Source organism: Typopeltis vanoorti, chromosome 24, assembly GCF_054136105.1.
Source record: "Typopeltis vanoorti isolate ZY-2024b chromosome 24, IOZ_Tvanoo_1.0, whole genome shotgun sequence".
Taxonomy (NCBI): domain Eukaryota; kingdom Metazoa; phylum Arthropoda; class Arachnida; order Uropygi; family Thelyphonidae; genus Typopeltis; species Typopeltis vanoorti.
In genome coordinates, this window is record NC_143572.1 from 56,906,053 (window position 1) to 56,928,642 (window position 22,590).

General features: G+C 37.1%; 1 protein-coding gene across 1 annotated transcript in view; it reads left to right on the plus strand.

The window, feature by feature from the left end:
- The window catches only part of Ziz (dedicator of cytokinesis protein Ziz), an 826,359-nt gene that overhangs the window by 310,737 nt on the left and 493,032 nt on the right, over positions 1–22,590 (plus strand). Inside the window, exons 16-18 of the mRNA XM_090414187.1 lie at positions 7,589–7,776; positions 15,275–15,340; positions 15,466–15,558. Of these exons, the coding sequence (XP_090270313.1) occupies positions 7,589–7,776; positions 15,275–15,340; positions 15,466–15,558 (347 nt within the window). The remainder of the gene's footprint in view (positions 1–7,588; positions 7,777–15,274; positions 15,341–15,465; positions 15,559–22,590) is intronic.

Sequence of the window (22,590 nt, forward strand, 5' to 3'; positions counted from 1 at the left end):
GTTTTTTGTTCTATATGTTGGTGCTTCTGTGAAAGTAAGCAGATATCATCTGCAAAATCTAGATCATGGAGTTGGTTTTGAAGTAACCATTGTAATCCTGTATTTCCATGAGATACTTTTCTCATCACCCAGTCTATGACAATTAAAAACATAGTAGGGGAGAGTATACAACCTTGCCTTACTCCTGTCTTTGTTTTAAATGGTACTGAGAGTATTTCCATGTATTACTTTAATTTCAAAATCTTCATACATTTTTTTAATTATTCTTATTATTTTTTCTGGGAGTCCATAATTTCTAAGTAATTTCCATAGGGAAGATCTGTTTATACTGGCGAGAGCTTGTTTAAAATCAATAAAATTTAAATATAAGCTTGCCTGCCATTCCAATGATCGTTCTATGATAATTCGTAAAATAGCAATGTGGTCGGTGCATGATCTATTGGCTCTAAATCCTGCCTGTTCTGATCTTATAACACTCAGCAATGTTATACCTCTCCAATTTTTGCATTCAGATAGGTTCCCTTTTTTGGATAATTTAACCAGTAATTCAGTATTCCATTCCTTAGGCCACTATAAGTTTTGGATTTGCTTTTAGTATATCGCCTGGTATGTTGTCTGCTCTCGGTGCTTTACCTGTTTTGATCTGAGCTATTGCTTTTGTAATTTCTATTTTTGTTATTTCATTCAAATTTATATCTAATGATGCATTTTGTTCATTTAATTCTAGGCTCTAGTCACCATCAGGCATTTTTTGAAATTTCTCTGAGAAGAATTCCACCCATCTATTTATCTGTTCTTTTTCATTTAATAATACTTTTCCTTCTTTATTGTATATAGGAACTATCCATTTGTTTTTTTTTTCCACTTAATTTCCTTGTAATATCATACAACTTTCTAGTATCATTTATATATGCAGCATCCTCTGCCTCTTGTGCTAGATTCTCTATGTATTTTCTTTTATCATTTCTTGCACTTCTTTTTATTTCTTTGTTAATTGCTCTATATATCTGTTTGTTCTTGTTCAACATTTTTGCCAATCTGTAACAGTTTCTCTTTTATTCTATCTCTCTCCTCTATTTTTAATTTGGTGTTTTCTGATAGCCATTCCTTGTCTGTATTAGTTCGAAATCCCAATATCTTTTCTGATGTGCTTATTAGTATGTCTTTAATCCTAGTCCATTTTCCGTCTATATTATCTCCTTCTCTTTTTTCAAGTTTATCCCATTTATCCCGTAGAGTTGTTATAAATTTATTTCTAATCTCTTTGTTTTTGAGTTTTTCAGTTCTAAACCTCTTCCTATTGTGCACTGTTTGTTTATTTTAAAATATTTTTACTTTCATGGTAGCTGTTAGGAGAAAGTGATCTGAATATGCCTTGGCCCCTCTTTTAACTCTGACATCCAGGAGAGTGATTTCCTCCAATTCCTTGATATAAATACATGGTCTATTTGGTTCTTTGTCTTTCTATCTGGTGCTATCCATGTCCACTTGTGTATTTTTGTATGTTGGAAGAGACTCCCTCCTATTACAAGCTGATTGAACATACAAAAGTCTATAAATAACTCTCTATTTTCATTTATTTCTCCTTCTGCATACTTTCCCATAACAGTTTCTTTATTAGTATTATCATTTCCAACCTTAGTATTAAAGTCTCCAATTATAAGTTGCATATCTTTTTTATTTGTTGTTTCTATACTTCTCTGTAGCATGTTATAAAAATTATCCTTTTCTTCCTGGATCACATCATTTGTTGGTGCATATATAGCAGTTATTGTGATGTTCTTCTTCTTCTTGCCGGCTTTAAATCTAGCATTTAGTATTCTTTCAGATATTGGGTTCCACTCCGTTTGTGCACCATGAGCTTTCTTTGTCATCATTAGTGCAACTCCCTTTGTGTGGTCATTCATATTTTGGTTCCCAGAGTAGATTAAATAGTGACCAGAGTTTAATTTGATTTTTCCATCTCATTTCACTTAATCCCATTATTTCTAGTCTGTATTTTACTAGAACTCTCGAGACTTGGTATGTCTTCCCAGTTTCGAACATGGTTCTAACATTCCAACATCCCAGTCTAAGCTTGTCTTTTGGTAAGGTGTCTGTCACTTTCTTCCACACCTCTGCTTCCCTAGAAGGGCTTTCACAGAGGTGCCTCATGTTCCATTTTCTTCATCCGCTATCACATTTTGAAATGCTTCAGCTTGCATAGCAAAAATTTTTTTCTGAGACTGGGTTGCTGGTCCTGGCTCAACCCTCCCCATTTATCAGGGCTTGGGATTGTCATGTCAAGTTTTCACTAAGCATGGCTGGGTTGGAGGACCTTAATATGCAGAAATAAAGAGGTTATGGTTCCATTGTATAAGACCTTGATCAAGCCTCATATCGATTATTGTGCACAGATTTGGTCTCCTGGTTTTAGTAGTATGAGGACATATTGGAGAGGGTCCAGAAAATACTGACTAAGGTGGTAACTGGTCTTTGGGATGATGTGGGATATGAATGCAGATTGAGGGAATGCAGTTTACAAAGCTTTGTGAATAGAAGGAAGAGAGAGGATATGATTGAGGCATTTAAATTATTATTATTATTGCACCTTCCATGGAGTTGGCAGACTCAACTGACAACATATTTATTATGGCGAATCTTAAAATCCTTAGCACTCTTTGCATTAACAACACATTCTGTTAATTCATTCCATTTAGTGACAATTCTCTATGTAAAAAAACTACTCCTCGCACCCCTCTTCACCACACTCTTACATAACTTTCAGGGATGGCCCTGGTTTTTTCATCTCTTCTACTCTTTTTATAATCCTTTCTGGATTAATCTGATAAAATCTTCTTGCTAAGAGTTGTTATTGGGTTAATGTGGAAGAAATTTTTCATAGAATGGAGGAAGTGTGTAGAACAAGGGGACATCTCTGCAAGCTGTATAAAGGAGGATATGAGGAGTAGGTTCTTTGCATGGAGAGTGGTTGGTCATTGGAATGTTTTGCCTGACATTATGGTGAATGCAGATACATTGAATGAGTTTAAAGCATGGTTTGATGAACTTAGTGTGTAACAGTGTGTACCTCCTGCAGTGAACCTTTCACTCCATGGTAGTCTGGTGTCAATAATAACAGTACTCATACCTTATCACATTTGTTCTTCATACAGTATTTCACATAATAACAATAGTGGTTAAATTATTGCAAAAACAAAACAGATCAAAGTTTTTTTTTTTGTCTCTAATACTGCATAATGATATATTGTTTGTTCATTAATTAAACACTTTAATTTTTTGATATAATTTTTTATTATTATTATCAAAATCAAAATAATTTTTGATTAAACTAACTTAATTTTGCTAGTAGTGAGCTTTCTTTGCACACATTTAAAAGGACAGAATATTTTGTTTGTGTGTGTGTGCTCAATATTGTTTATTTGTTTTAAATCTTGAGTAAGATTATTTTCAGATTATCTAATCTTTATCTGCCCAAGGTACTAATTCTACTATGGGAGAGTTAGGTGACAGTATAGAGCTCTGATAAGTAAACAGGTGTGCCACACCTATTTCCATTCTGGAAATGCCAAAAGTGGTCACATGATTTTCCACATACCTTTCTATAGTTTCTGTTCAAATGTGGGTAATTTTAGCCCGGGAATCCATTGTAGATTGAATGTGATAGAATATATTGGTAGTCATTAAGTAATGCAGACTTCAGATGGGTAAGTTAGATGTTGATGTCCTATTCCATTATTTTGACATTTAGAAGTAATGAGAATACTCAGAATAAAGAGAATAATGGGACAGTAGTATGATAGCTAACTATTTCCCTTATTTGGATTAGCCTTACAACATGAAGTAAGCCTATAAGCTTGCTTCATGTTGTAAAGGTAGCCACGTAAATATGAAATATTGTAAAGTGAAGATGGGCTTTAATTATGGATCACAAATTTTGAGCACAGTGGAGAAGGGGGGGGGGAATACCATATAGCCCACAAGGCTTGGTATTCAGCTGTTCAGAATTTTTCTGTTGTCTTTTGACAGAAGGCATAGGAAGCATAGAATGAGCTGTTATCTTTTGATAGTATAATCTTAATGCGAGAGAGAGAGAGAGAGAGCGTTGTTAGCATGGAAAGGCGGAAGTTGCATCTAATGGCCCTGGCATGGGACTAGAAGGGCTTGACTCCATCTGAGGCAACATATGACTGGAAAAAAAAAAAAAAAAAAAAAAAACTGTCACTTTTTGACTTGTTGTTGGTTTTCTGTTGCTGTTGTGAGCTGCAGTGTAGGGCTGAGCATAAAGCTACAGTGGACTTGATTAACTCATGTTTGTTGGCCCAGTTGTAGTTTCAAAAGATCTTAGACTATATGAGTGAAGACTTTTCTGTAGAAAAGGAACTTGGATGAAATTATAGTTGGAGTGAGAGCTGACATATTCTTATTGTTAAGCTGTTAAGAGGCTGAACTTTATTTAGTGTTCTGGCAGATGGATGGACAATTTATGTTTGATCATTGATAATAGTAAATATCTTAGCATTTCTTCATGCTAGATCACTGGAATTGAAGAAGAAAAGCCCATTTGAGTTGTGGATATACAGGGTGTTCGGGATAAATTTGACATATTTATAATTAATTATATTTTTCCGTAAGTTACATGTATTAACACACACTTCTCTTCATTTAAAAGTTTGGACCCTTCTTCATTCATATACAAGATGTCAGAAAGGATGGATAGCTGGAACCCACCTGAATCATGGAAGAGAATAACTTGTATCATGATGATTCGTGCCCGCCATCAAAATAAGGATATTACGACTGCTGCCCAATGCTCCCTGAATACAGTAAAAACAATCAGGCATGAACTAGAGACTTGCAATGGTGACTACGAGGATGTAGCAAGAAGAAAGATCCCTAGCAGACGATCTGATTGCGTTCGTACAGCAGAATTCCTTGCAAATCTGCAGGAACAGGTGTTGAAGAACCCTGGCATTGGAATTCGGGCTTTGTTCGTGGAGTTGCTAACTGTAGTCAAGCCCTGGATAACAAGGGTAGCCAATGGTAGGCCGTATGTATGGCAGCAGGATTCGGCCCCTTGCCACACCTCTGGGAAAAGTAAAAAATGGTTGTCTGAAAATTTCTACGACTTCACCAGTCCAAATGTTTGGCCTCCAAACTCCCCAGACCTTAACCCCATGGATTATTTTGTATGGGGCGCAGTTGAAAAAGACACCAATCGCACTTCCAGTAATACAAAAGCCCAGTTAATGGATAAAATTAAAACAGTTTTTGCGGCCCTTCCCAGGGAGACTGTAGTATCAGCTTGTTCGAGGTTCCGAAGCAGAATTGAAGCTGTGATCGATGCTAATGGTGGTTATTTTGAGTAAATCTTGTTGATAGTATTGTAATTAACTCTGCCTGTAATGTTTTTTTGTCAATTCATTAAATTTAATAGATACAAAGAAGATTTTCTTTTTCCTTACGAAACTGTCAAATTTATCCCGAACACCCTGTATGTCTCCAAGAAAGATGACATCACTGTTTGGATATTTGGAATGCAGAAAATAAAGCTTCAGGGAGCTTTATATAACTCTCTTGCAACCCAGGAGTTGTGATCACCTTTAAGTCTCCACAAATGTACCAAGAATATTTATTATAATGGTTATGTTTCTTTATAAGAAACTGCATAGCTTGTGTGATTCCTTCTTTTAAATGGCATGTGCTGGAGAAAATAGAGTATTTATTTCCATTATGGAATAGCATAACTTTGCATCTGAGCTTCAAGAAATTGATAAATATACTGATGCAATTTTGTTTTTTTAAATATCTAATCCACACATGAAAGGCCACAAGACCTATGCACATTAGTGCTGAGTTTGGGCAGGCAGAATAGAAGAAAGGAGGAGTCTCTTGACATTTTGCATGAACAGCTGAGGGTTGTAATCTTTGGGAAAAGCAGAGTGGAGGACACTGTTCCAAAGGACAGAAGTAGATGGAATAAAAGAGGAGGCAGTGAAATTGGTTCAGTAAGTTTTAAGGTGAACTGTAAAAGGGTGTTGGTTAGCAGTGGCTCTTGTTTTAATGATTTAGAGGAGAATGGAGGAATAATAGTGGCCAATTCAGCAGAGCACTGCCCATGAAAGTATCTGTAGAAGAGACAGAAACGGAATATCTGTGAGAGAGGAATTGAAGTGGGTTTGTTATAGAGGAATCGTTAATTAATTCATTTGAATATGTTGGATTTCATCCTTATAGTTGTATCACTTATGTATGGTGGTCTCTCTCTCTCCCTTTTATACATATACACGGAATGAAATCTTTACAAACCCTTAGCAGTTAAAAATAAATAAATAAACACACATATTCACTGAGTGAAATGAAGTGGGTAACTGACAATCAAAAGTCATTATGTAATAAAAGTACAGAGATACATTTACTCATCATTGTCCAATGATTCTAACTTGAGAGTAAAGAAATTTATGTTTTTCAAATATCTAAATTCATGTGCTACTCAAAAATTGTAGGTAATAGAAAATCAGGTCTGAAAAACAGTACTTTCAGCAAATAATGTATTCTCTGTTATAAAAAAATTAATCTCAAATCTCTGTGTGACTGTTCATGCTATACATTAGATAAAAAAAAGGAAATGCTTTAAAAGCCACATGCATCTAAAATCCAAGAATTCAGTATTATATTTTGCATGCATTTCCGAGAGTCTGATTGGACAAATTTATCGATATTCGATATTTGGAATTTATAAAATTTACCAAGCCATTTCAGTTTGCCATTTGCAATGTACATAATTTTAATTGTAATGTTATATTACAATAACGGTTCTGGCTCTCTGGAATTTAAGAAAATTCAGGATTTGGGATGTACACCAGAATATATTCATATGATTTAATTTTTGCTTCAATCAGATCATCTTTATAGGCAAAATTAGTGCTTCCATAGCACAATTGGAAGAACAACAGTATGTTGAATCCTTTGATTGGAAAAGGCCTAAGTTTGATTCTTGTCTTGAGAAGAATGTTAATTTTTTTTTTTTTTTCCAATTGAAAGTGAGTTAGACGATCTAATGCGGGGATAGCAGGATTTTTCATCCCGGAATCTCATATTTTTAATCGTGATGAGTCTTTGAACTCCTTGTAGGTGTCACATTATAATAATAATAATAATTCAAATTGTAGAGAAAGAAGATAATATCTAGGGTGGTGTAATATAATAATGTAAAAGAGCGATAAATAACTCAATATGTGTGTTGTTTCCCTAATTCACTACAGTCTTAGGTTAATGATATGTTTCCCCTGATTCTAACAAATTTTCTATAATGAACATCTACTGATAATAGTACAGTAGATGTTCATTATAGCAAATTTGTAAGAATCAGGGAAACATATCATTAACCTAAGACTGTAGTGAATTAGGGAAACAACACACATGTTAAGTTATTTATCATATTACATTACACATTATTTATACATTATTATATTACACCACCCTAGATATTATCTTCTTTCTCTACACTTATAACAATTCTATATATAATGCTGAATGCATAAAGTACAGTCATGTATACTCTTAAATAATATTTCTTGAATTATAGATACATTATCTTCATCCCTGATGCCTGTGGAACCCTTTCCTATACCTCCAACTGGTGAGCCTACACTTGAAGTTGAACAGTTTCCTATAGGAATAGCCAATTTCAGTTATCCATTCTCATTATATGTGAATAATCTCTATGTGTTCCCCAAAAGTCTTAAGTATGATGGACAGAAGACTTTTACAAAGGTAATTACAAATCTTTAAATTTGCAAATTAATTTTTTATAACTTCTCTTACATTTTAATTGTGGAAAGGGGGAGGGGAAAGAAACTATGAGCAGACATTCCTAAATTAATACTTCCATTGTGTTAATTCCTTACCCAAAAGAGATGTCAGTGAACTAAAAACAAAAGAAAATCCAAATTCCTTACTTTATTTTACACTGTTTCTCAGCATAATTTCCACCAGGGCAAAAAGGGAGTCCACCAGAGGATGAGGTTATAGTTGGATGTGTTATGAGGTAGCAGTGAAAAAAAAAAGTTTTTGTTATTATTTATTAATGTTTTCACTTTAAATTTGTCTGCTTTGTGCTTCGCAACCATATGCCTGGGTAAGGAGCGTCCTAGATTCGATTTCCATTGGCAATGTGAGGAGCTTAAGGATCTTCCACAGCTATAGCCAAGACGGTGTTGGGCGTGGACAGCAGGTTTTTTTTCTACCAGTTTATCTGGGGATTTTCATCCCACAAGCAGGCAAACCAGCCCTGTGAACACACAGGGTACAGTCATAGGATATAGTATGGCAAGGAAGGCAATGGGAAACCACCTTGCTTATAGTCATTTCTCTAGATGGTGGCATATGTATAGCTCCCTAAACAGTTGAAAGACTATAACCTCCACAACTTTAAATTTATAGGGAATCAAAGCTACACAGAATGTATAGTTTGTGGGTAGTTTGCAGTTGGGGAATTTGTACTTAAACATAATATTTCAGTATGCTTTGTAGTATTCTTTGTGCAGTGTTTAAATAATGACAGCAGCCACAACTCAGTTTGCCAATGGCTTCTCACCAAGTCCACCCCATTTAAGGCCTACATTTTGCACAGCATGCTATGAAATGTTGTGGTATTGGGTGCTTACAGTAAGGTTGGTCGATTGATAGAGCTTCTGCTACTAATGGCTCAGCAAAAAGAAAAGTTACACAAGTTACACTCTCCCTCGATGAGTCTTTGGACTCCCTGGAGGTGTCACATAATAATAATAAAAAAATGCAACCTGGCAGTTAAAAATGTGTGGTGAGAGATTGGAAAGTGCATGTCTTTATAAAATGTAGAAAATGTGAAGAAATTTGTGATTTAGAAATTAGCGTAACAGACCTTGGCAGTATTACGTCAGAAACAGGTGAATATTGTACAAGAAAGATAGTAATAGTGAGATTGAGGGTGAGGAAAACAGGTGGAATGTGAATGAAAATATAAAACTAGGGAGTGTAATAGGTTTGAAAGATGGTGTTGATTGGAAGGATGAACATTTAGCGAGAGTAGGATAGCTTGCAGAGAGAGAGAGAGAGAGAGAGAGATGTGCTGAAAGAAGAAGTGGATGTATCAGCAACGAGTTGAGAAGTGTGAAAGAAGAGATTAGAAGACTGGAAACACTGAATGTGAAGTCAGAGTGGGAGTGAGAAAGAATTATGGGAATGGTAGAACAGGAGAGAATAAGAGAATCAGTGAAAGGGAGGGAATGAGAAAGGTGAAACAGTGCAGGTACCAGAGATGGAGAGATGGCAGGTAAGTTGGGGAACAAAGAAAGAGAGTGTTAGAGGAGAGAGAGTGAGGGATGCAGTTGAGCAAGGAAGAAACAGTGATAAGAGGTGTGATGTACGGAGACTCGATGATCTGTGGTGTACAAGATAGAATTCCAGAGGAGCGGGTGCCTTGAGTAATGATAGATAGTGTGAGTATGGCAATTAAGCAAGGTGAGAGGGTGGATGAGACAATCGTGATGGTGGGCAAGAATGACTTGAGAGCAGCGTGAATCAGGTGGCAAGAGATCTTCGGTTCCTTCTTAAGGTTGTACAGAAGAAGACTGGACTGAGAGAGAGGGAAGATAGTGAGTGTGTTGCTGAGGTATGATAATGCAGAGCTGTGAACAAGAGCATCAATAATGGATATTATAATAGCCAGAATGTGTCAAAAGAGAGGTTTGGATTACCGAGATGCTTAGAGGGCATTTGAGGAAACAAAGGAACTGTATGCTTGCATTTGAATGAGAAAGGACATAGGCATCTGGAAAGAATATGTTTCTCTGAACAAGTCAGTGTGTTGATGCAGTGAAATTAGAATTATCAGGGTGTATGGTAGCAGGGGTGGCCTCTTGTTGGAATAGTCACTTTGGAGAAGTGGGAATACATCATGTAATGCTGAATCCAGTGAAATCTGGAGGGGATAATGATAGGTTTAGAAACAGTGACAATGCCTTGATTCTTTACACTAATGCCAGAAGTATCCAAAATAAAGGAGATGGTGGTGAATTGGTGGTGCTGATAGCATCAGCCCATCCAAAGATTATTGGGATCGCTGAGACATGGTTGATAGAAGAAGATATACTGACAGAAATAGAAGTAGCAGGGTATAGCATTTTTGGACAGGATAGGAAGAAGATATGCAGTGGTGGAGTACTGCTTATAAGTGATGAGTTATGTCCTCTAGGAGTAAAGGATTTGGAGGGCAATGGCACTAATGATTTTGAAAGCATATGGTGTATGGTAGAAGTAAGCAGGACAGGATATTTAGTGGGGTGTTTCTATAAGCCAAGAAGCATAGAGGATGAAGAGCAGGAAATGTTTAGGCAGTTGAGCTTGGCAAGTGTAAAAAAGATTGATTGTTGTGGAATGAATATTTTATCTATGCAGTATAAATTGGGAAGAGGAAAGTGCATGTACTAGTAAGGGGAAAGAATTTCTGGAATTCTTGATGGACAAATGTGTTGAGCAACATGTAGTAAAAGGAACACAAGGTTCAAGTGTTTTAGATCTGATTATAGCATCAGAAGATCTGATTATAACTGACATGACATCTCAGCACTTCCCCCCCCCCCCCAGTTGAAGAGAGCAAACATGTGGTTTTGACTTGGAAGATGAATAGACATTATTATTACCCAAGACCCCATGGAGTCAAAGACTCATCTAGGAGTCCTTTTATCATACACACAGCTCATCATATCATGCTTTAAACACACTCAAATTCTCTGCAGGCACCACACTCTCAGGCAAGGCATTCTAGTCATTCACAACTGCATGAAAAAAAGCTGTTTCTCACTCCCTACTCACACCCTCTTTATACAGTTTCCAGGGATGACCTCTGGTTCTCCCCTGATCTGGCACTATTTTCTGTAGAACTTCTCCAGCATTGATACTATAACAACTCCTTACTAACTTGTAGGTCTCTATCATATCTCCCCTCTTCCTCCTGTCCACCAGACTCTGCAAATTGCATATTCTCAATCTTTCCTCATATTTGACATTCCAGATGTTAGAAACTACCTTAGTAAGTTTCCTCTGGACCCTTTCCAACATCTCGTCTTCCTTCTGAAACCAGGTAACCAAATCTGGGCACAGTACTCCATGTGTGGCCTGAACAAAGCCTTATACAATGGAACAAGAATCCAGGTAACCAAATCTCGACATTCCAGAGGTTAGAAACTACCTTAGTCAGTCGCCTCTGGACCCTTTCCAACATCTCTTCTTCCTTCTGAAAACCAGATAACCAAATCTGGGCACAGTACTCCGTGTGTGTGGCCTAATCAAAGCTTTATACAATGGAACAAGAATCTCCCTACTTCTACAAGTCAGTGTCCTCTGCATCAGTCCCAGAAGCCTTTGTGTTGTCTTCACAATTTTGGCTATGTGTCCCTTAAATTTCAAATCCTTATCCACTATCACCCCCAGATCTCTTATTTCCTCCACCTCCGACAATATATCCTCACCAAGCATAAATTCTGCATCCCACTTTTGTTTTCCAAATTTTAAAACCTTACATTTTGCAACATTGAACTCACATCCCCATTTCCATGCCCAATGACTCAATTTATTCAAGTCTTCTTGTAAGGCCACAACATCTTCTCTACTCTTCATGGTTCGTTTCAACTTTGCATCATCTGCAAACAGCTGAATATCTCCATCAAAATCTTCTCCAATATCATTAATATACAAGTTAAACAGCAATGGCCCTAAAATAGACTCCTGAGGCACACCACTAGTAACTTTCCTTTTCCTGGATATTGCTCCCCCCCCCATACACAACTTTTTGATACCTATCAGATAGCCAGTCTCCAATCTAATATCCAACCCCATCTGCTCTAGTTTGACTATCAATTTATCATGCATAATCTATCAAAAGCCTTTGTGAAATCTCTTCTGTCCAAGGAAGCAGTCACCTTATTGTAATAAGTAAGTAGATTACTAAAACATGACCTCCCTTTAGCAAATCCATGCTTTTCATCAAATATAATACCATTGTTGTCAACCCAATTCTGGATGTCATCTCACTCTTCCAATTTCCCAATCCATGGGCCTGCCCCAAGCTGATATCTAAAACTTTTATAATCACTTGCCTTATAATTTCACATATATTCCTTTCTATTTGATACTCCTTTATGTTCTTAGTTCTCACAAGCTTCTCCAACAACTTAACTACAACACCTGACACACAGATAGGCCTATAGTTTGATGCTTGAGTTCTATCACCTCGTTTATGAAGTATCAAATAGAAAGGAATATCTGTGGAATTATAAGGCAAGTCATTATAATATAGATATCAGCTTGGGGCAGGGCCATGGATGGGGGAATTGGAAGGGTGAGATGTCATCAGTGCTTTAGGAACTTGTAAACAAATATTTGTTAGCAGCAATAGCAAGTTGTATACTGTGAGTGAAGAAGAGAACACAATTTGGTGTAAATTGGATGACAAACAATATCAAATGGGAAGTGCAAGTAAAAAAGAGGTATAAATAGAGTGGTGAAGAGCAGATGCATGAAGAATATAAAACTTAGGCCAGGACAGTGGCTAATATGGTTCATTGTCATCACGTGCTCCTTCAGTCTGTGATCTGGTTGCCATGGACTGGAGTTGTGGTCCTAAAATGAACAGTCTTGTTTTTTTTTTTTTTTTTTTTTTGGGTGGGGGGGGTTGTGAGAGAAGGATCTGAAGATAGAAATTATTTGGGGGGGGGGGATTTAAGGGAAAAAGGCAGGTGTGGGAATGATAGGGTGTGTGCCGTTTCGATAACCCTCGTCTTCAAAACTCGTGGGGGAAGTGGATGCTTTGCCATGTTGGTTAGGTGTTTCTGTCTTTGGTGTACTTGTGTTGTCTCCTGTTGGTCGGATTCATGACCTAATTTTTATGCTGTAGAGCTTCCATCTCTCGGAAATTATGTAGGATCGGTGGACGTTTATTGAGTTTTCATCACATGTTATGGCTATCGTTTCCAATATTCTAAGCATTGTTTCATTGTATGTCTAATATTATGGCCTTGTCAATTTGCAGGGTATGTTTTTGTTCAAGGGCGTGGACTGCTATCTCAGTTTTTCCTGTACTTTGTATCCAGTTTTTCTTTTGTTTGTTGCATTTTTTTATTGTTTATATGTTTTGGAATAAGGATGTTACAGTCACAGTAGTGTTCTTGTAGTCTTGTCCATAAAAACCTGATGGTAGAACCTATATAAGTGTCATCACAGTCTTTTTTTGCAGGGAAATTTGTAAACAACGTTCTGGTGTTCTAATATTTCTTTTTGTGTGTGTGTGTGTGTGTGTGTGTGTGTGTGTGTGTGTGTGTGTGTGTGTGTGTGTGTGTGTGTGTGTGTGTGTGTGAGGTTTTGTAGATTTTAGAAGAGTTGCCAATTTTTGGTTTGTCGTGAACACCAGTTTATCAGTGTGTTTGAAAATGTGTTTGTAGGCTTTGTATGTGTTCTGGATGTATGGTAATTTTTTTGTGTTGAGAATTTTGTTTTGGTTGACAGGTCATTTTTGCCTGGTTTTGGCTGTTTTGTTTGTGTAATTTATAAGTTGTGTCGGGTAATTCCGATTTTGAAAAATTTGTATTAACTTCTTTATTTCTGTTTAGATAATTACATTTGTTGAAAACTTGCATTTATGAATTGTGTTAAGATGACTGATTTTTTAATCGAATAAGGATGGTATGAGTTAAAATGGAGGTAGTTTCCGATATGTGTGGGTTTGTGGAATATTTTCCTGGCTATTTTGTTGTTTGTTCTGACTAATGTCAAGTTTAGGAAATTGATGGATTTGTCTTGTTCGGTTTCTGTGGTGAATTTTAGTCTGTTGCTGTAATTGTTAAGGGACACCTGTAAGGTAGTGATGCTTGTTGGTTCTCCAATGCATAGAATATCATCCACATATCGGCCATTAAAGGTGATGCTGGTGTGGCGGGGAGGGAAGGGTTGAATAGGAGTGATTCTATATGTGCTGCTAGGAATAATTCAACTAAATGTCCGCTGATGTTTTGTCCCATGGGGAGTCCGAAAATTTGGATATACATGTTGTTGTTAAAGCTGAAAAAGTTTGCTGAGATTACTAGTTTGATTAGTTTTATCATATCACTGGGTGTTAATTTTGTTCGTGAATGTAGTGTGTCTATATCTGTGAATAGGACATCTTCATGGAATAAAGTTAGGTTTTTTATTTTTTGGAAAAGGTAGTCTGTGTTTTTTATCATAGATTTTGACGTTGTTAGTGATGTTTTTTTTTGCATTAATAATAATAATGCAAAGAATTCTGACAAGTAAGGATAAGGAGGTGATAACCGCATTGTTTAGGGCACTAATCTGGCGACATTTGGATTTTTAGTGACTTGGACTCTCTCGGGAATTTGGAATGTTGATTCTAAAGATAGATTGGGGGAATGTGGTCTTTCAGAGCTTGATAGATGAGGAAGGAAAATATATGATATGATTAGGAGATAAGTTATCAAGAGGAGCCTGTCATATTCTTGTACAGGATAATAGGTGATGGGAGAATGGAAGGTCAACCCTGTAAACTGTATGAAAGTCATGTGAGTAAGGATGTGATAAACGGATTTTTTATCATCTTAAGTGGTGAATGAATGGAATACAGTGCAGAAGTGGGTAGTGAATGCTCCAGTGGTAAATGTTTTCAAGGTACGGTATGAGAAGTATTGTGGTCAATGAGTGTTTGTTCTCATGCAATGAATTTTTTCACACCTGGAAAAATAATAATAACAGCATCATATGACATTCCTTGTATCTGAGGATATTGAATTAGCCAGAGTGCAATGTAGGTGATGTGCTTTTTGCTCAGTTGAGAATAAGTTTTTTCTATCTGATCTAGTTTTATGTATTTCAGCTTGTAAAAGACTCTGTAACTCTATAATCCCTGCATTTTTAAGAATAATCAAAGGAAATATGCATTTTCCCAAAGCACAGAGGATATATAGAAGCTCATGTTTTGCTCTTTTGTGAGTCAAAATACAAAAAACTAGATCAGGCTTATTCTCAATAACAGCATCAGATCTAAGAAAATATATTATGCTAAAATTGAATTAAATAATATTGACAAAATAAATTATTTTTATCAAAGCAGGCGATTTTATAATTAAACTACCAAAGTATATTTTGTATTGTGTTTAGTATTTTTTTTTTTTTTTATAGATGCAAAATGTTAAAATGGTATTGAAGTCATCATTATGCATACTCTTTTATTGTTTATTAGGCAAGAAATATTGCATGTGTAGTAGAGCTGAGGGACAGTGATGAAGAAGGAATTAAACCACTAAAGGTACTTAGATAAATATTCAGATATCAATATAATATCGTTTTAAAACATTATCTAACTTAATAATAATATTGCAATTTTTCTCTTTTTATATGTAGTAAAATAAGTTTTGATTAATAATTTTTTAGTGTGTCTATGGACGACCTGGAGAATCAGTTTTCACCTCCCAAGCATATACAGCTGTTGTACATCACAATACATGTCCAGACTTTTATGAAGAGGTAAACTTATTTTTTCCCTAAATTTTTAAGAAATTTGTTTGTTCTCATTAAGTGTGTACCTTAAATTTGTAAATTGTACCAGTATAAAACATTGAAATTTCAGAGACTAATTAATTTTTCTTTTCAAAAATTGTTGAAATAAGTGAGGTGCCATTGGATCCTGATAGGAATAGACTGAATAGACTTGAGGGATATGATACTTTTGGTGAAGGAAGAAAAGGCAAAAAAGGAGGTTGAGTGCTGTTGATTATAGAAAAGAATTATACTCATGCAAGATAAAGATGCAAGGAGGAAATAATGGCAGTGGTTTTGAGATGATATCTGAGGGGTAAATATGGATAGAATAAAATATTTAGTAGAATGTTGCTATAGCCTCATCAGAGGGTGTCATTATACATGGGATGTTGAATCTCCTTCCAGTTGATAAGAGTGATCTTGAAGTGGTGGAAAGCTATATGAGGGCTTCTATGAGGAAAGAAGATATATGGAACTACAAAGCTGTGGATTATGAAAAGCTTAGGAGACATCTTGCAGGTATATCATTATTATTCGTGACACCTCCAGGAGTCCGAAGACTCATCGCAGGAGGACACCCATTGTACAACTCTTCGTCTCCACCATTACTCTCAACCTCTATATCATGGAATGACGAATTGGATAAAAACTAGATCAGTGCTTCTTGGATGTTTATTCAAGAACTATCTAGGAGAAGCAATGACTGAAATGTATTCCAAAGATCAAGAGAGCAAATAAAGTGGGTGTGAAATGGATGAATGAAGATGTCAAGCATGCAATTTTGAGGAAGAAGTCATTACAACAGCAGCATAAGATTAGTGTTAATAATCAGTTTCATGAGGAGTACAAAGAACAGGCAAGGAAGGCGACTTGCAAGGAAAGGATTGCAAAAGTGCACTAAGCAGCACTTAGCCTAATGAGGCCGAAATTTGTGAGTGAAAATGGCATAAGGATAGCCAACTGTGGAGGATATAATGTTGGAGGCTTAATGGAATGTATACAGCACTCAGAAGGTATTTACATAGGTTTAATACTTCCTATATTTCGTCCTAGTCACTAGGACATCTTCAGGGATTACCAAAACAAATAATGTAACATGAACACAAATATCATACAATGCTAAACCCAACCACGTGGGTGACACTAAAGTCCTATCTAGGTGGAGTGCCCTCTAAGGGCCGTTGTAGGTGGCCTGGAATGTAAGGTGGGATCTCTGGTGAAGGAGATTTCAGGAGAGCCGTGCGTTGGGCATATGATAAATTACTTTTTGGAGGCGAGGATGTTGACTACATCAAGTCTGATGTTGTTGGCTGTCTCCAATGGTAAGCGACTGATCCCACGTTCGATGTTAAACATTACATCAAGCACCGGCACTTCCTTCGGAGCGATGGCAAAATTACAGCCAAGGCATAGGGCGCTGACGGCATCGTCGTTGAGCCTTTTGGAAGAAAGGTTTACTAATGTCTGGAGCGGTTGATTTTGTGGTTGTGGTTTGTCTTTAACCAGGTTGTTATATTTCTTGACGTGTTTATTTTTTATTTTTTGAAATTCTTTCTGTGCGGAAGTTTCTGAAATGCCAGAGAGAATCAACCAAAGTTCAGGGTTAAGAACGATGGAGAGCTCTGAATGTAAGGAGTCAATGGTGGCGTTCGTCACTGAGAGGGTGGCACGAGTAGAGGCTATTTGCTTGCGTAGTAATGCCAGGCTGGCACGGTTACATATGCAGAGGGGATAAGGGTAATGCCACAGTTGTTCTTAATACCAGTGAATAGAATCATAAAATGAATATTATCCTCCGAGATCGCGCTACCTACATCTCGCTAGAACACGACCCCACAAAAACACAAGTTAAGAAATTAAAAATCTTACTTAAAAAAGTATCTTCCTGGCCCCCTGACATCACGAAAAAACTTAAACCTTTCCGTTCCCGTCCCCCCGAATATACGGTTTACCAAAAATCCACAAACACAATTCCCGACTTAGACCTATAGTAGATGCCACCAATGCACCTTGCTATAGACTGTCTAAACAGCTGGCCAACTCTCTGATCCCCCCCCACTGGAAGATCCACATCCTATATAAAAAACTCTACCCACTTTAAAGCCCTCATAGAAAATTTAACCTTGAATAATGCAGGCATATTGGTAAGCTTTGATATCTCCCCTCTGTTTACCAAAATTCCCTTAACAGACACCTTATCTCTCTTAGAAAACGTTTTTCCGTCTGACATCTTAGATCTCTTTTCCTTTGCCATTAACTCTGGGTATTTTTCTTGGAAGAACAAAATCTACAAGCAGATAGAGGGAACCGCCATGGGTTCCCCCCCTTGCCAATTTTTATATGGAAGATTTTGAAAAATGAGCCATAGACTCAGCCCCACTCAAACCTTCTATCTGGCTAAGATATGTAGATGATATGTTCTCTATTTGGCCTCATGGCCCAGACATGTTAGACTCCTTCCTCAGTCATCTCAACAGCCTACATCCAAGAATCCAGCTTACTATGGAAAAGGAAAAGAACAATTGTTTACCCTTTCTAGACACCTTAGTTACACGCCTGCCTAACGGTACACTTGCCTTCACTGTATACAGAAAACCCACACACACACAGGCAGATACATTCACAAACTCTCCCACTAGCACCCCTCTCAACAATATGGCATTATTAAAACTCTTACAAAGAGAGCCCACAATCTTAACAAAGATTGTGGGCTCTTTTGGTAAGAGTTTTAATAATGCAGTGGAACCGCCCTTATTACTAAGCTTAACCACATACACAGCACTTTCCTCTCCAATGGCTACAGCGATCACAGTATCAAAAAAATAATCAGTTCCTCTCCCATTCCCCGTCCTTCTCATCAACAAGAGTTTAAAAATGCCATCACCATGTTCTACATCCGTGGCACATCCGAAAAAATAGCCAAGATTCTAAAAAAGTACAACCTATACACAGCATATAAGCCCCACCGCAAACTTGCTACCGTTATCCGTTCTACTAAAGATCAGCTCCCACCTCTCTCTCTGCCTGGAGTTTACAAAGTATCCTGTTCCTGTAAGCTGGCATAATTTGGACAGACAGGCAGATCAGCATCCATCCACCTGGAGGAACACAAGTCTTACATCTGTAAACACAACTGTGGTCAGTCAGGCTTGGCTGACCATGTCTTGGACACCACCCACAGGGTCTCTTGGAAGAAAACCACCATGCTCCACCACAGCAAATTCAAGAAAGAGAGACTATTCTCAGAAGCAGCAGTAGCTCTCAGAAATCAACCAAATCTTAATAAATACGGTTGCATTAAGCTTCCAAAGATTTGGGAAACACTCATGACAGAGGTCCCACCTTACATTCCAGGCCACCTACAACCGCCCTTAGAGCTCTCCACCTAGATAGGACTTTAGTGTCACCCACGTGGTTGGGCTTAGTATTGTATGATATTTGTGTTCATGTTACATTATTTGTTTTTGTAATCCCCGAAGATGTCCTAGTGACTAGGACGAAATATAGGAAGTATTAAACCTAAGTTAATCCTTTCTGAGTGCTGTATACATTCCATTAAGCCTCCACTATGATGTCCTCACAGCACTTAAGCCTCTACACACGGAAGTGCGGAGAATATAGTTGAGATATCAAATGAGAAGTTTGTAAAGATATTTTATCCTTATGAGTGCAACATCATGTAGAGCTTCAGTGCAGTGCAGTGGGAAGGGAATAGTAAGTAAACTACAAAAAACATAAATACCCTGCATGTTTTGAGGGAATGTTCCAGAGAGTTAACATGCGCCTTGATATAGAGTCTCTTACACTAGGTCAAGTTCTAAAGAAGAACACAGGAGTAGAGTAGGAAGAAGGGAGTAGTAAGTAAACTACAAAAAACATAATTTTTTTTTTAGCAAATGCATGTTATCCATCAAAGAAATGATACTTTGTCAACCCAATTCTGGATCTTGGTCCTCACTAGCCTCTTCACTTTAACCACAACTCCAGACCATGACCAACTAGACAGAGAACAAGACTGTTCTCTGTCTTGTTCTCTGTCAGAACAAGACAGAGAACAGTTTTGTTCTGACTGTTATGAAGAGAACATGACTGTTCCACTTCATAAGTGTCTAGAGTTGTGGTTAAAGTAAAGAGGCTAGGGAGGACCGAGATCCAGAATTGGGTTGACAAAGTATCATTCTCTTTGATGGATAACATGCATTTGCTAAAAAAATTTGTTTTTTGTAGTTTACTTACTACCCTCTTCTTCTACTCACTACTCCCATGTTCTCCTTTAGAACTTGACCTAGTGTAAGAGACTCTATATTAAACTCTATATGAAGGCGCATTTCAACTCTCTGGAACATTCCCTCAAAACATGCAGTGTATCACTTCTTCATCAGGATCATCAAGTCCTACAGCCTTATTAGCATTGAGTTTATCCAATTTCTTCCATATACCATGTATTCACTCACAATCAATCTCTCCTATTCCTTTCTCACTGTAGAGAAACTAATTATATATATGTCATGGGTGAAGCTGAGGTTATTGTTACTAATAACTAGCTTCTTAGCTTGGACAACTCTGACATTCTTTTGTCATGGGTCGAAAGTTTTTTTTTCATATGGTTAGAAATTAAACTTGCCAGGAAATTATATTCTTGCTTGATCCTTTATCCAAGTTTAACTATATATTCGACTAGGTTTTCACTGCTTGATGACTGATTTTGAATCTATTGAATCTACCGTCATTAGTATCCAGGAACAAAATTAATAGTGACAAAAAGTCCACAGACATTAACTTCTATGTCCTTTTTTTTTTTAATTTTTAAGATTAACTATCAGTTGGAAAACAACTTGTTAGTTTTACATTATATATTGGGCCACAAAAGATAATTTACATAGTCCTTACTACCATGGCTGATATTATTATTATACTACATGCATTCCTCCATGGGGTCCAAAGAGTCAGTTTGTTAGGCATTGATGTATCTTGGGAAGACCATGTAATCTTGAGGGATGTGCATGAAAGGTCTTTTCTTTAAATCATCATCTGAACCAGAGACATTGTCTAGTTGGGATGATGTTAGTATGCCTATAAATAGAATATTCATGGAGCATCAGGAAATCTTCATGTAATTTTTTTCATTTTGTACAACAACAACAGCCTTGCTGCTTTAGTGATGAGCAGATTGTTGCTTTTTAAAGATTTAAGTGTTCTGAGTTCTGAAAACATAAGATCAGGAGGAGGTAATTTAGCTTTGAACAGAATTTGGCACTCACAAAGCAAATTCTTTTAGCAGCCTTTTATCCTTTTCTCTCTATCTCTTTCTCTTGTACAACAGTATTGCCTTGTCTGTGTTGGTGATGATCAGATTGTTGTTTTTTAAAAATGCAAGCATTTTTTGTTCTGAAAATTTAAGATTAGGATGAGGTAATTTAGCTTTCAACAGCATTTTAGTGGTTTAAAGTAAATTCTGTTAACAGAGTTAGAAGAAACAGAATATAAGCCTCTGTCTATAGAATAATAATAATAATAATAATAATAAAAGCCAATTAATAACTAGGAGCAATGGATATTCATTGGATAATGCTAAAATTTATTTTGAGTTAACAGCTGGCCAGATATATTAATGACTAATTTATCAGTGTTTCTGGTAACATTAGAACTAGCCCACAAACAGCCGACAAGTAGTTCATCCTTCCATTTGAATTGCCACCAATGGTATTAAAAAGACATTTATAAGATTCGAATAAAATTCAGAGGGTAATGCCAAAAAAATCTACAGAGAAAAACAGATGCTTAAGTGTTCTTGATAGAGTTGATTTCTATATATTATTATTATTATTCAGGGCTCCATGGTGTCAAAAGACTCATCGTGGGAGGTCCTTCCAAGGAAACACAAAATCTATCAAGACTCATCGTAGGAGGTCCCTCTTGGGAAACACAGTCTATCATACCACTACTTAAATTCATTGACTGTTCTCACTCTCACCACTCTATCAGGCAATGCATTCCATGGTTCAACTGCCCTCCATGCAAAGAAACCACTCCTCACCCTCTTGCTCACAGTTTCCTTTTGTAACTTCCAGGGATGGCCCCTTGTCATCACTCCTTCACGCTGTTCAACCAAGCAAAAGAACTCCCCAGTGTTAACCCTGTAACCACCTCTCAACAGCTTAAAAGTCTCAATCATATCACCTCTCCTTCTTCTATTCACCAAACTCTGCAGTCTACATTCCCTCAGCTGATTCTCATAACTAACATTGTACAGTCTTGAAACTGTCTTTGTTATCTGCCTTTGTACCCTTTCCACAGTTAATTTATCCCCTTCAAATCCAGGGGACCAAATCTGTGAACAATAGTCTAAATGTGGTCTGATCAGAGACTTATACAATGGAATGATAACTCTTTTATCCGTGCTGGTCAGTGTCCTTCTCATTATTGCAGCAATCTTCTGTGTTACCTTCACCACCTTTGCAATATGTCCCCTAAATTTCAGGTTTCTATCAATCATCAACCCCATATCTCTTGTCTCTCTTACTTCCTCCACTATAGCTCCTCCCATAAAGTATACAGTGTCCCATCGATGTTTCTCAAATCTCAAGACCTCACATTTTGCTGCATTAAACCGAAGCCCCCATTCATTTACCCATCTGTCTAGCTTATTCAAATCCTCTTGCAGGACTGCCACATCTGCACTATTACTAATAACCCTTTCCAGCTTCACATCATCTGCAAACAACTGACTATCCCCTTGCAATCCACTGACAATGTCATTGATATAAAGGTTAAACAGTATAGGTCCCAGTACTGAGCCCTGTGGGACCTTACTTGTAACCCTCTGCCTCCTTGAAACTGCCCCACCATACACAACTCTCTGATACCTATTGGACAGCCAATCCTGAATCTAGTTGACCAACCTGACATCCAAACCCATGAGCTGCAACTTAAATATCAGCTTATCATGTAGCACCCTGTCAAATGCCTTCGCTAAATCCAAGAAAATGGCAGTATATGCCTTTCCATCATCTACTG